We start from the raw sequence: 15,617 nt of genomic DNA on the forward strand, positions 1-15,617 counted from the left end.
TTCCACAGAATTCTGCACTTGTTTCAGTGAGTCACAGTATTTGTGCAAAACCGTTATTCGAGTTGAAAAGTGTCCCATCTTCTGCGTATATTTTTATTATTTATTTTTTAATCTTATTTTTTCTTTGGCATTTACTTCCTAATTCGAGTACATTAAACATCTCTTAGGTTCAGATTCTGATTCATATAGCTTTATTGGCTTTGACTGAACAATGTTGCCAAAGCATTACAACAAGATGCAATAGCAACAAACAATAACTCTCTCTCTCTCTCTCTCTCTCTCTCTCTCTCTCTCTCTCTCTCTCTCTCTCTCTCTCTCTCTCTCTCTCTCTCTCTCTCTCTCCCTTTTTCCTGAACAATGACTAACTTACACTCAGATGATGTTGTTTTGATCCATTCTAACGTTTCAGGATGGATGCTCAGGTCTCCCACCCCTGGCACTAAATTTCTGAGCCCTGTTTGTGTTTATTCTGCAGTGAGACAGGTGATTATTCTGGGTCTGTACCTGGCTGTACTCTTCTCCCTGTATCTGGTTCCATTGGGAATGTATTCGCCTTGTATTAAAGAGGAGGGAACGCTGGGCCCAGCCCCCATCCTCATCGGACACAGAGGAGCCCCCATGGTAACAGCTCTGTTTATATCACCTTTATGATTATATCAAAAAACATTGACAACTTTTTAACTCTTACATTACCTCCATTCTTGACCTTAGTTTGAGTTTTTCAGGTGAACATTTCAAAATATCTTTTAATAATCAAATAATTTATATATTGTTTATTATAATATAATATTATAAATTAATATTTAAAATACTGCTGCAGGAATGAAACATAGTATGTCAACAAATAGTAATTGTAAAAGGGAAGAAAAACACCTTCATGGCTTTGAAATGGAGTTAATGGTGCAAGGTCATTTTATAAATCCTCATAAAAGTCCAATATGATTTGAAAAGCTTTTGGGTTTTTTAATTATGTAAAAAAACAGAAAGATGTAGGTAAAAGGTATGGATCTGACAATATCAGAATACAACCTATAGTTAATGTCTGAAAGATTTATAAAGCTGTAGCTGTTAGATAAATGTGTGAAAAATATGTTTTTTATTTTTTGAAGGAGAAGTTTAGCCTTTTGTGATTCTTAAAGGCTAAGCACCACTTAATGGAGCTCCATGAATATTTGACATTATTGTAGTTACTGACAGATATAAGTATGAATTAAAATGAAAATAGCAGCTTAATTTGCTTTAAAACTGACAATTTTATTAAAATGACGGAAAAACCCGAGCTCGCTACGGAAATTCTTGAACGCGACCGTGACGTCACTGGTGGACAACAGCTGAACAACGCCGCGGTAAAACACCGTTATGACTGACTGTTATGACAGTATCTAGCTAAATAACCAACATTATTCATGACAATAGCCTAGCAATAAGCTAAACTCAAATTTAGAGGTACCGTTATTCTTGTAAATGTGATCGAACTAGAACTCGCATTCATCCGACACTATAAACCTCCGTAATGCAGCTACGTAGCCGAGTATAATCTGAGACACCGAGTTTAGCGAGTCAAGCTAACGTTAACTAACACCAACTAAAACAGGCGAAGTGAGTGTCCTTACCCTGTTTACCTCCATGTTACAGAGGCTCTTGAACACCTTTCGTTGGTGTCCTTACATGCCCATATTGTTGGAAAAGCGCCAGTGAAATGAGCTACAGATAACGGAGTGAGCGGATGGTCCTTTCCAAAGTGCCCGTTTAAAGTTGACAAGTTTAGTCCATTTTCTGGATATTTTGGGATCTTTGGGCCATTTGTTCACAGATGTCCCACTGTACATTGAATGATTGCAGCCAAAAACAACACACCTTTTCGTCTTTTAAACCTTATTCCTTCAATTAGTAAGAAATAACATGTTTTCTGACGATCAATAAACACAAGTTAGGAACTCAAATTCCACTGTATTTATTTGTTTGACACTTTCATAGAGCTGGTGCTTAGCCTTTAAGATAGTCATTCTCATTTTCCATATATATGTGTATGTTTGTGTGTGTGTGTTTATAGCTAGCTCCAGAGAACACGCAGCTATCCTTCCAGAAGGCTGTGGAGGCTGGAGGAGACGGGCTGGAGACAGATGTTACTATAAGGTAAATTTAAACTTATATATAAGCTCTCTCTAGCTCCTGCATTCTAAGTGGCCATTATGTCCAGTAGTCCGACATGAGCTCTCTCATTGCATCCCTCCACCTTTACCTTCGATCTGGCCATACACACACACACACAGAGTAACAACACTCCCCCACCCACAACGAACCATTCATTCATTAAATCCAGTCACACACACTGCCTTCAGACATTTCTATAATTTAAGGCTATGTTCAAAACAATATACTGTATTATACTTAAACACACACACACACACACACACTGTATTAAACTATTACTATACTAAATTCATTATACTGTACTATACCAAATATATTGTATTGTATTGCTACATTACAAGTGCTCTACACTGTACTGTACTGTATTATGCTATAAACACTACACTCTGCTATACTATACTATACTGTACACTATAGTACACACATATAGCAAACTATACTGTACTGTACTTCCTACACTGTATTGATTCTGGACTTATTTTGGTTGAAAGAACCCCTCATTGATGCCATTCTCTGTGACTGTTCAAAAGGACACTAGGCAGGTGGCCTCTATAAATAGAGATCAGATGCTGGCAGCTGACCCTGTGTCATGCTGAAAAGCCCATTAGCATCACTCTAATCTTTTTAGCATCCGCATAGACCCAGCTAGTGCAATAGTTCACCTGCTGAGGACTGTGAGTGTTTGTACACGGTGTTTCCTGGGAAAGGTGTAGAGATTCTAATTAATACACTGACCTCACACAGAGAGATGAAGAGAAATGCAGCAGGATTTAGAGGGAGCAGATTTTATTCAGTATTCAGTATATATTATCAGTAAAATTCATTAATTCATTTATACGAATGGATAGTCGAATGGAGATATAGACATAAAAAGGCAGACAGACAGACGATCAGGTAGAAACACAGACGGACACAGATAGATAGTGTGCGTACAGTTAGTTAAACTCTTCACCGTGAAACCTTGTTCACCTTCAGTTCAGCTTTTATTCCTGTTCTAAAACAGTCGTAGTTCCCAGTAATTAATGTTTGCTCGACATGAGCCCTGCACTAACATCTCACAGTGTTTTTATCTGTAAAACTCTATTAATCTTAGTATTTCTTTTTTTTTTTTTTTTTGCTATTTTAGTTATGATGGCGTGCCATTCCTGATGCACGATAGCACACTACGGAGAACCACCAATGTCCAGGAGATCTTCCCCAACAGGACCAACTACCCGGCAGCCATGTTCTCCTGGAGTGAGCTAGAGAGCCTGAGTGCCGGTGCCTGGTTCCTCTCGGTTAGTTCATACATATTTATGCACTTCCTCTATTTTATAGCTTCAGAAAACTAGCACTTGCATCTGCAGTATGGTGGAGAAGTCTTAGGCCACTATAATAAAGTATATGTATTAAGAAAACCATGGTGGAACCCCAAGCAAAGTATGTTTATTAAACAAATAAATCCCGTAAATGAACAAAACTGGTTCCTTAGGTGGATGATGTACAAAACCTTGGCTGTCTGAATCCATCCATTTGAGACTGTGATGCGTTTAGCCGTAGTGTTGACAGCTGTTTTGTTTTTATGGAACATCTAGCATAAGAAAAACACCACAAAGGCATATTAACAAGGATGAAATATACGTCTTAAACAGTTGAAATATGCTGCCCATAAAGTAAATAATATACAGATACAGTGGCACGGTGGTGCAGCAGGTAGTGTCGCAGTCACACAGCTCCAGGGACCTGGAGGTTGTGGGTTTGATTCCCGGTCCGGGTGACTGTCTGTGAGGAGTTGGTGTGTTCTCCCCGTGTCCGCATGGGTTTCCTTCGGGTGACTGTCTGTGAGGAGTTGGTGTGTTCTCTCTGTGTCTGCATGGGTTTCCTCCGGGTGCTCCGGTTTCCTCCCACAGCCCAAAAACACACGTTGGTAGGTGGATTGGCAACTCAAAAGTGTCCGTAGGTGTGTGTGTGTGTTGCCCTGTGAAGGACAGGCGCCTCCTCCAGGGTGTATTCCCTCCTTGCGCCCAATGATTCCAGGTAGGCTCTGGACCCACCGCGACCCTGAACTGGATAAGGGTTACAGATAATGAATGAATGAATGAATGAATATGCACTTGTGATTGCCACAAGTGAAAAGACACTATTAATTAAAAAATTGTTTACTATACATTGGAATATGTGTTTTATTGCTTCTAGTACACCTCTTTCTACTGTTAGGACTGCCAATAAAAATAAATAAAACGACCCAGAGGCTTGTTACGTGTTTTTGACACATATTTATAAGTATTTTTCTCAGTTTTATATAAAGACCAATGATCTTGCGACACAAAAGCTTTATTGTCTGGATAAAAAACAAAACAGGTCCACATTATGAAAGCCATGTTTAATCCCTTCACAGCACTTTAGCTTAATGTAATGAACATATCAGAAATATGCTCCACAGCTTGGCCTCCTAATTAACGTCAGAAATCCCTTGTAAATGCCCAGGAGGAAATCAATAGGGATTAAAAGATTTAGGCTGGAATCTAGGCTCAGCTATGAGGTGCCAGCCATTCTCTCTCATTCACACTCAGCCTATCGTGTAACTCATTCATACTGGAGCCTGCGAAGTCACAGTTTGGACACTTGCTCGTCCAACATTGTTTTAGAGATGGAAGGTTTTGACAGGCTCTGCTCTTCTGGGAATGGTTTAGACTAGATTCTGGACCATTTCTGTGAAGTTAGTTAGGGCAGGTACTGATGGAAGATTAGTTATGGATCGCCAACACCACTCCAACTTATCCCAAAGGTATATAGCTTCTTTATGCCTGAGAACACAGTTTTACTTCTACAGCTAAATGCTGGAGAGTTTTATATCCATTTAGTCATGTCTATATTCACTCTCACTGTGAGTATGGTGACATTAGGCTCATATGCAACTGCCCCCGTTTTACTGAATAACATTTATGGAGTTTTGTAATGCTCACGCATGCCAGTTTGTAGTTAATTTGGATCACAGTGATCTTTATTTTGACAGTTCTGTAGATGATAATTATTCTCTTGTACTTCAGAGGGATCCATTTGGGACAGCCACTTTTCTGGATTCTGAGGAGCAAGCGCTTGTGGAGAATCAGACCGTTCCCACACTGAAAGAGTTTCTGGACCTGGCTGGAAGATACGGGAGGCTGGTGATTTTCGACCTCCGCAGGCCACCCCAAGGTCATCCATATAGAGACGCCTGGATAAATCGGACACTGGAGGTCATCCACAACGTGTCCTCTCTCAACTCCAGCCAGGTACTGTAGTCTACTCATCTTACAGAGTGTTTATTTTTGTGGAGTGCATTGGTTTTTACAAACAATTGCATACATGGTTGCGAGGGGTTTATATAATTCACCCTCTACCCTGGTGTGTGTGTGTGTCTGTGTTTATGTGTGTGTAGGTGCTGTGGTTGCCGTCAGATCAGAGGGAAGTTGTCCAGGAGCTGGATCCTGAGCTCCAACAGACGTCCGGGGACAGAGGGACTATCGAGAAGCTGCAGGGGGGAACATATCGTCCGCCTCAACCTTCACTACAGTTCCATGAGCCAGGAACAGATAAGGTATTATAAAGTTCCCAGATCTGACCCCGGAGTTGGTCCTGTCTCGAACATTTTGTCATTCTCTTTGCGAGCACGGTTGATCACACAAAACAATTTCTGTTATTATCAGTTTCTCGGCTTATTAACACGCCCTTTCTGAGCTTAAGTAGGCGTGCCCAAGCAGGGAAATGCCAAATTATGCGGAACAGGTGTCGCTTTAGGACCAGGGTGCAAATTTTATTGTATTCAAAAAGAACACACATTGTCATTGAAACAAAGCTCCACTCTTATAAAACACTAGAAGGATAAGTGGAGGGCACCCCCTTGTGGAGACTGTTCAGCCTGCTAAACATGAGTTGAGTTGAGAGTATGTTACAAGGCTCACAAGGTGCTCAATTTTTCATTTAGAAACCCAGGTAGAAACCCAAATATCTCAAAAAGTGTTATTTTACCAGAGAAGAAAATTACTGGCTTAACTTTCAGTGCATTTTTTTGTAACAACGTTTTCTTCCAAGTTATTTTGGAAAGGAGCTATTCACCACTTTTTTTTACAGGTTCATTAAACTGAAGCTCTTTGAGCTGCACTGTTCCTGCACTGAATGGATAGGTTAACGTTAATCCAACATTTGTATCTAGTAATTTGCCTGACATTTTCACATGAATGTCCCATGTGACTACCTGACCTATGTAGTAGAACACCATACACAAATCAGCTCTTCTTCCTCCTCCAGTCTCTCTTTGCTAAAAACCCTCAAAAACTCAAATCTGCATCTGCTAAATGAACTTTAGGTCATCAACGACGTTATATTTATTCAAAGCCCATTTCCAGAAAAGTAGGGACTCTCAATCACACTCTGTTTAAAAAGCCCCCCTGTTTGTAACTCGTACACAACGAGGCCTGGCTGAAATAGACATGGAGTTCCTGGGAAAATATATCATCTTAATGGCAGCATACTGTATGTTTCTCTAAACTGCACCCCCATGCCTTCACAGATGATGATTTTGGACAGGGTTTTATTCATATTTGGCACACAGAATCCGGCATCTGTCAGTTGTGCCAACTAAAGTTTACTGGAAGAGGAAGTGCTATGGAGTTGTTTTTCAGGAGTCAGCCTAGGCCCTTTAACACCAGGACATTTTGGAGAATTGCTTACAAAACTGTTATAGTGGCCACGCCCAGTCCTCTGGGTTTGATTAACTATAGTATTCACACTGACTCAGCTCAGTCTTTTACTGTTCTGTTAGCCATCTGTTGTATTCCAGATGGAGGTGTCTCATTACATTCATCATCAGCACAATTACTGTCAAAATACATACTCAGTCTGTCTATCTGTCTCTCTGTCAGTGATGGACAAGTGATTTAAACCACGTATTTAATAAGAAATAATACGAAGACAATATTTCAAATAGGATTTTGGTGTGTTTTCCCCGTGCACATGTGGGTTTCCTCCAATGGTCCAATATCACTCTGCGAAGGACACACACTGTAATGCTAATAAATGGAATTAGTTTATTTAGCTGTGAGTCAAGATTGGGTTTAAACAGATCATCCCACAGAGGCAGAGTCTTTCAGAAATAAAGGGAAACAAAAGACTGCACAAATGAATAATGCAACAATTCAAGGATGTTTTTTCAATTTTAAAGGGAAGTGGTGTCATTATCTACAGTTTATCATTAAAAGATTATGACAAACCCTTTACCCTTTCTCTCTCCCTCTCCCCCCCCCCTCTCTCTCCCTCCCTCTCTCTCTCTCTCTCTCTCTCTCTCTCTCTCTCTCTCTCTCTCTCTCCCCTCTCTCTCTCCCTCTCTCTCTGTCCCTCTCTCTCTCTCTCCCTCTCTTTCTCTCTCTCTGTCTCCCTCTCTCTCTCTCTCTCTCTCTCTCTCTCTCTCTCTCTCTCTCTCTCTCTCTCTGTCTCCCTCTCTCTCTCCCTCTCTTTCTCTCACCCCCCCCCCTCTCTCTCTCCCCCCCCTCTCTCTCTCTCTCCCTCCCTCTCTCTCTCTCTCTCTCTCTCTCTCTCCCCTCTCTCTCTCCCTCTCTCTCTGTCCCTCTCTCTCTCTCTCCCTCTCTTTCTCTCTCTCTGTCTCCCTCTCTCTCTCTCTCTCTCTCTCTCTCTCTCTCTCTCTCTCTCTCTCTCCCTCCTCTCTCTCTCTCTCTCTCTCTCTCTCTCTCTCTCTCTCTCCCCTCTCTCTCTCCCTCTCTCTCTGTCCCTCTCTCTCTCTCTCCCTCTCTTTCTCTCTCTCTGTCTCCCTCTCTCTCTCTCTCTCTCTCTCTCTCTCTCTCTCTCTCTCTCTCTCTCTCTGTCTCCCTCTCTCTCTCCCTCTCTTTCTCTCACCCCCCCCTCTCTCTCCCCCCCCCCCTCTCTCTCTCTCTCCCTCCTCTCTCTCTCTCTCTCTCTCTCTCTCTCTCTCCCCTCTCTCTCTCCCTCTCTCTCTGTCCCTCTCTCTCTCTCCCTCTCTTTCTCTCTCTCTGTCTCCCTCTCTCTCTCTCTCTCTCTCTCTCTCTCTCTCTCTCTGTCTCCCTCTCTCTCTCCCTCTCTTTCTCTCACCCCCCCCCTCTCTCCCCCCCCCCCCCTCTCTCTCTCTCTCCCTCTCTCCCTCTCTCTCTCTCTCTCTCTCTCTCTTTGTGTGCATGGCTGTATGTTTTTCCACAGCAAATATGCTTCAGTGAACATCAGCACTAACCTGTATGTGGTCAGTCAGCCATGGCTGTACTCTCTGGCCTGGTGTGCTGGAGCCCAGTCAGTGACAACAAATGCTTTACACCTCCTCAAACACCTGAACAAACCCATCTTCCTCATGGTAAGACCATAAGCACACACGTCCTGATTCAGTACTTCAGAATGTATAATATAACTGCTCTTCTGAACTTAGTAGTCTCTCTCTCTCTCTCTCTCTCTCTCTCTCTCTCTCTCTCAGACTCCACATGAGTACAGCATGATGTGGCTTTTAACTGATGTTGTTTCTGCCGTCCTCATCTTGGCTGTTTTTATATTTCACTGGTGAGTAGTCAGTAATTTTTGGATGATGTATTAATACCAAAATCTATATCCACAAATCAGCCATAAAATATGACCACCTCCTTGTTTCTTGACCCACTGTCCATTCTCTCAGCTTCACTGTCCACAGGAGCACAGGACCACAATACATTTGTTGCTCTTCATACTTCGTTTTTCAACTTTCAATCTTTTCCTCAGTGGTATCTGATCCAGTCGTACCAGCAGAACACACACTAACACACCACCACCACATCAGTGTCCCTGAGAACGATCCGCCACCCAAATATCAGGGTCCCGTGGGGGTCCTGGTTTAGCTACAGTCTGTAACTGCAGAATTTCAAAGTGCTCCTGTGTTGTCAGTGGAGCTGAGAGAATGGACAGTGAGTGTAGAAACAAGGAGGTTATAGTAATGTTGTTGGCTGATCAGTGTGTGTGAGCGTTTATATATATATATATAAGCTCATATGGCTTATCACTTATTAACCGTTATTACTGAATTACCAAAGATATGGACTTCACACAATAAGCCCATGCTTTGCACCTTTTAAATAAAGTCAAGTGGCATGGTCTTTATTGTCATTTTTAAGCGTTTTTAGCTGATAATGGAATAAATATCATTATTCTGATCCATGATGCAAAACAAAACAGCAGCAAATCATAAAGAACTATGTAAAGTACAAACACAGTACTGATATTCTGGGTTTTATATGTGCTATAGAATTACAAACACATTTCTTATTGTTCAGAACAAGACTCACCTGTTCCCGGTTCCTCCTGTAGGTGGCGAGAGAGAGGCCTGCCCTGCTGGTCGGGTAGTCGACAGGTGCATGAGAATGGACCGTACAGCAAGTTCAGGACTGGTGAGAACTGTCGCTGTCTTTAACTGAGTTTTCCATCATCTTGTCATCACATCATATCGTTTTTCTCGTGTCTGTGTGTGAGATGTCAGCAAGTTCCAATTCAGTTCTTGTATCTTACCCTCCTCTTCAGAATAGCTATAAATGCACCAAGGTTGAAACTAAGGTTTTGATTTTGAAACAAAAAACATTAAAGTCTTTTGTTAAAAATTTTCACTGCTGAAAAAAAATTCTTGGGGAAATTAAATTCAGTTCCGCTCCGGGTGACTGTCTGTGAGGAGTGTGTTCTCCCTGTGTCTGCGTCGGTTTCCTCCGGGTGACTGTCTGTGAGGAGTGTTGTGTGTTCTCCCTGTGTCTGCGTGGGTTACCTCCGGGTGACTGTCTGTGAGGAGTGTGGTGTGTTCTCCCTGTGTCTGCGTGGGTGTCCTCCGGGTGACTGTCTGTGAGGAGTGTGGTGTGTTCTCCCTGTGTCTGTGTGGGTTTCCTCCGGGTGACTGTCTGTGAGGAGTGTTGTGTGTTCTCCCTGTGTCTGCGTGGGTTACCTCCGGGTGACTGTCTGTGAGGAGTGTGGTGTGTTCTCCCTGTGTCTGCGTGGGTTTCCTCCGGGTGACTGTCTGTGAGAAGTGTGGTGTGTTCTCCCTGTGTCCGCGTGGGTTTCCTCCGGGTGACTGTCTGTGTCCGCGTGGGTTTCCTCCGGGTGACCGTCTGTGAGGAGTGTGGTGTGTTCTCCCTGTGTCTGCGTGGGTTTCCTCCGGGTGACTGTCTGTGAGGAGTGTGGTGTGTTCTCCCTGTGTCCGCGTGGGTTTCCTCCGGGTGACTGTCTGTGTCCGCGTGGGTTTCCTCCGGGTGACCGTCTGTGAGGAGTGTGGTGTGTTCTCCCTGTGTCTGCGTGGGTTTTCTCCGGGTGACTGTCTGTGAGGAGTGTGGTGTGTTCTCCTAGGTGTGAGTGTGTGTGTTGCCCTGTGAAGGACTGGCGCCCCCTCCAGGGTGTATTCCCGCCTTGCGCCCAATGATTCCAGGTAGGCTCTGGACCCACCGTGACCCTGAACTGGATAAGGGTTAGAGATAATGAATGAATGAATGAGGCAAAGAGGGGGTAGAGTGGAACAGTCTTGAAAGCTGTGTTCATATACCCTGACGTTATAATCAAACACAAAGACATCATCGTATTAGTTTTACAGTGTAAATGTTTAGATGGTTGTCTAATAAAACTATAGGTGCCGCTATAAATTTGGCTCCTTGACAAAAGCGAGTTTTAAATTCACGTCATCTACTGAAAAACAACAGCATTTTCCTTTACTTTTATACGGAAGGCATTTTTTCATATGTAAAAGTCTCAAAATGTAAAATTAATTCTGCAACATTCTTCTTAAGCTCCAAAAACTATCCATGTACACATTTAAATATGAAACTACCTATTCTGCCTTCAGCTGTTAAAGCCCACCCATTCATAATGACATGAAAAGGCTACTCTGTAGCATGTGGAGGTGGAGAATATGTCAACTCTTGTGCTGTTCAAGGCTGTAAGCTGACAAATCCTCCAGGAACACAGAAGAGCTTATTGTGTAAATTTCAGCTGGAACCGCACAACCTTCAGAATACAGTTACATATGTATCACTCTTAAACACTGGGAGGCTGGAAAAGGTCCTATAAAAATGCATTGAATAAGGAAAACAGTATAATAGTTCAAAATGTTATGATAAGATAAAATATTATTATTTAAAAACTATTTATACGTTAAATCCTTGGTGCATGTTTTGCTGTACTATGCCTGTCCCTGCATGCAGAAACCTGTCCCTCTTAAACAAAAACTCTCTGTGTCCCAGATCTCTCAGACGTTCAGGGAGTTCGCTGGAACCCCCTCTTCTCTGAAGACTCTGTGTGGAGTGTAGTGTCTCTGCCGCAGGATCCCACCCACCCCCTGCATGCCCCCTCTGTGCTGGTCTGAGTCCTTCACCTCTCCCTGTACTATGCTGTATGCAGCAGTCATTTCTGACCCCAATCTGATTGACTGAAACATCCATTCATGTTGTTATATTGTATATTTTCACTATACCACGAGGCTTGTGTGATATGACAAATTTGATCATCCCTACACCATCACGGTCTGTCACGATTATCCAGTGACTGTGACTCCCAACAACAGCTAAAAAACTTAAGTGCAATATTGTTGTTTGAGTTAATCAGATTAAAGACAAATATGTCACATCCTGGTTGTAGTTTTTGTGCTCTAGTGTTTTTTGTTTGTTTGTTTTGGGTGATTTAGGCACTTATTTTTCAAAAATGTAGATTACAATATGAGAAATTCAGTATCATAAAACCCTATACATAACATGTTTCAAAGGAACAAAAAAAAAAAACACTTTAAGATGCTGATATCTACAGGGGTTAGACAATGAAACTGAAACACCTGTCATTGTAGTGTGGGAGGTTTCATGGCTAAATTGGAGCAGCCTGGTGGCCAATCTTCATTAACTCCACATTGCACCAGTAAGACCACGTGCATCCAATGGTTCAAACACTGTGTCCTGAAGGCGGAGCCGTGTATCAGGACGACAACGCACCAATACACACAGCGAGACCGGTGAAAGATTGGTTTGATGAACATGAAAGTGAAGTTGAACATCTCCCATGTCCTGCACAGTCACCAGATCTAAATATTATTGAGCCACTTTGGGGTGTTTTGGAGGAGCGAGTCAGGAAACGTTTTCCTCCACCAGCATCACGTAGAGACCTGGCCACTATCCTGCAAGAAGAATGGCTTCAAATCCTTCTGACCACTGTGCAGGACTTGTGTATGTCATTCCCAAGACGAATTGGCGCTGTATTGGCCGCAAAAGGAGGCCCTACACCGTACTAATACATTACTGTGGTCTAAAACCAGGTGTTTCACTTTCATTGTCCAACCCCTGTATTTACACTACATTATTCGAACCATTGTTGCTCTGCATTCACTGCTTATGGTCAATCTGTATACAAGACTGTTAACTTCAAATTCAAAACTCTGGCTTAATGAAGATAAAAAATATATAAACCCTATTCAGTTTTACTGAAACTGTCCTGTCCGTTCAGGGCATTTCACATTGTCCAAAGAAAAACACGTATCTCCAAAATAGTAACTACATAGGAGAAGGAAATACCTTCTTAAATTTGAGTGTAAATCAATGTAAGAAAAAAATCTCCAAGTAATTTTGGAGCATTGGAGCATTGCACTAAGGCTGAAGCTAAGGTTTTGATTAGGAAACAAAAAACAATAGTCTATTGTTAAAACTTCCACTGATAAATAAAAGTATTCTATTGAACTTAAGTCAAGTGGCTTATGAGGTGATCCAATGGAAAAACGTTTTTTGTGTTCCATATTTTGCGTCAGATCTTCAGGCATAGAGGGGTAGTGTGGGCAACTTTTTAAAAGCTCTGTTCATATCCTCTGACATTATTATCAAAAACAAACACATCATCGTATTGTTTTTACAATGTAAATGTCAGCCGGTGATTGTCTGATGACGCTAAAGGTGCAGCATCATTACATTTGTACACAGTGTGAAGGACAGCTGCGGTGTCCCAATGATGCAGTAAACTAAAAATGGACAAAAATGTGGATACATGTTTTTCTTTGGACAGCTCCATATCAGTGAACATTCCAAAACCCAAAATGAAACATGCTGTTAGCCCTTTAAGAACATAGGAATAAAACAATGACATTTGCTACCTGTCATATATTTCATAACACACTCAAATTCAGCTGTGAATAACTTCCTGTTCATCTTCGCTCTTCCCCTCAACAGAACTGAGTGACGTTTGGTCCATCTCCAGTCTCAACGTTCGAGGGGAGGGGCGGAGTCAGCCAACTTCACCCAACTTACCCACAATCTCTGAGGAGCCTCCGGTGTGAACCCAGTCACAAGGGGGCACTAGAGAGGCCAGGGATCATAGCACAGACTTTCTTCTGCTTGTCAGCTGACCACTCAGAGCCATTCATACATCTACTTGGTTCCCTCACCAAAACATTTGCTTCTGAGTTTCCGACTGACACGAGAGGCGTTGGTTACACATTTGACCATTGCTTTATATGAACGCATCTTCATACAGAGCAACCAGCATTTTTGAAGAACTTGGAAATCTGAACCAAAACCCCAAGGAAACTCCAGCATTTATGGAAAATGTCTTTAAGGGACTTTTATTTTTTGGTAAGTTAGAGCATGTAGAACTCCTTGGATTCTGCTGACAATTCTCTGAAAATGCAGCTCTAAGTTATGGATATATTTCATACGGGAGAAAATGCTCAGTCATCAGCAGACGAGAATCTGATGAAAACGTACCATACTCATCTTGAAAGGTGAATAGACATAGATCAGTGTGTAGACAAAAACATTTTGCTATTTTGCTACTCCTTAACAATAGTTACTCCTTCCCATTGAATATAGGCTTAAAATCAAGAAACGACTCTAGGCATGAGAGCAAAAAAAATAATAATAAATCCTCTTCATTCAGCTTCTGTTGCTTGTATGGCGTTGTCAGTGTTGTCATGCAGTGATATAACAACTGAATATGCATTTGCTCAACTTCTGTCTGTTAGTGGCTGTCAGAGACAATCCAAGCAGAGGAAACCCTGTTTCCCGTGGTCCTTTCCAATGATTTGATTATTGTGGCTATACATACGCAGGTGTAAATGCACTCCTGACCCGTATGAACCACACTGAACTAATTCCTGTCCAACTGCTGATATTAGAATGTAGTAATTCTCAGTTCTGTGGGACTCAGAATGGTCCACTGTGACAAAAAAATGGCAAATTTAAAAAACAAACATATAATTCTCAAAAATCTTATTACATATATTTTTTCCATAAAGTAATTCAGCTTGGACACAGATTTCCTAATATCAACACAACACCACACACAGTGTAAATGCCTGATGTTCATGAATGTAATCTGAATCTGAATCTGAATCTGAATCACACGATCTGATGTAAACAGAGTTAAAAGAAGTTGATGGGTTTATGTCATACTCAACTGTTTAACAGCCTGCGCTAAGCCTAAGGCCAGAGGAACAGACAATCTGAGCTCTAAAACACTGAGAGTGTGATTAGACGTTGGTTTACAGGATGTGCAATTGTTAGAGAATTAAAGAAAATTATGCAAATCCAACTACAGAGAAAAACAGATTTCACTAAACATTCAGACAAAAATGAAGTTAAATGGAAAACAAAAACCTAACATAGTTTTATTGTTTTATAAAGTGGCTGCAGTACAAAGTAGCGCTTGGGACACTGCAGCATTTTTTTACATTGCACTTGAAGCACTTTCATATTTTCATACTTACGCTGCTACAGTAAACGTTTCAAATCAGTTAACATGCTGAATCAGCAGCCATTCTGCCCCCACTACAATAGTGAAGAATACGATGTGTTTGCCATAATACACTCCATAAATAAATTCCCCAGTGAAACAGAATAACTTCAGAGCCTTGCCAATTATATAACACCTGTGATAGCAAGTATGATTTGTATTTATTACATTTTGTCAAATGCGTTTATTTGTAATTACTGAATGGCTGTAAATACCATCATAATGAAAATAAAATGTATTCTGATTAAGAAACAGCTTTAAACCACCTTTTTCTGTAGTATGTTTTTTTGTGTTGTTTCTTTCTAAACATTTTTATAGGCTGCCCTTTATAAGTTTGTTCATTTCTGAAAGAAAGAAAAAAATCAAGCCATAAGAAAAATATATAAAATCCTTCATAGCTTAACATTTATAAAGAACACATACTTCACAAAAACACACAATCTTGACTTGTAAAATAAATTATAACAAAAACATTTAAAAAATGATTTAAAGATATCAGAGGAAACGAGACTCAAAAAACTCGTAAAACTGTCCCCATCAGAAATGAATGTTAAAGGCTAAGCACCAGCTCTATGAAAGTGTCAAACAAATAAATACAGTGGAATTTGAGTTCCTAACTTGTGTTTATTGATAGTCAGAAAACGTTATTTCTTACTAATTCAAGGAATAAGGTTTAAAAGACCGTTGGTCCCTCCCCCCAACGGTGTTCGGAAACTCTAATAGGC

The 15,617-nt window shown here is 41.3% G+C and overlaps 1 protein-coding gene across 1 annotated transcript in view; it reads left to right on the forward strand.

Annotated features, from left to right (window-relative positions):
* Window positions 1-13,467, forward strand: part of gdpd4a (glycerophosphodiester phosphodiesterase domain containing 4a) — a 32,590-nt gene extending 19,123 nt beyond the window's left edge. Inside the window, 11 exon segments of the mRNA XM_066685115.1 lie at window positions 476-621; window positions 2,054-2,136; window positions 3,281-3,431; window positions 5,184-5,408; window positions 5,555-5,653; window positions 5,655-5,713; window positions 8,344-8,491; window positions 8,609-8,691; window positions 9,469-9,548; window positions 11,373-11,488; window positions 13,332-13,467. Of these exon segments, the coding sequence (XP_066541212.1) occupies window positions 476-621; window positions 2,054-2,136; window positions 3,281-3,431; window positions 5,184-5,408; window positions 5,555-5,653; window positions 5,655-5,713; window positions 8,344-8,491; window positions 8,609-8,691; window positions 9,469-9,548; window positions 11,373-11,488; window positions 13,332-13,337 (1,196 nt within the window). The 3' untranslated portion in view covers window positions 13,338-13,467.
* Window positions 13,468-15,617: the final 2,150 nt, after the last annotated feature.

This window comes from Hoplias malabaricus, chromosome 11, assembly GCF_029633855.1.
Source record: "Hoplias malabaricus isolate fHopMal1 chromosome 11, fHopMal1.hap1, whole genome shotgun sequence".
NCBI classification, from domain to species: Eukaryota; Metazoa; Chordata; class Actinopteri; order Characiformes; family Erythrinidae; genus Hoplias; species Hoplias malabaricus.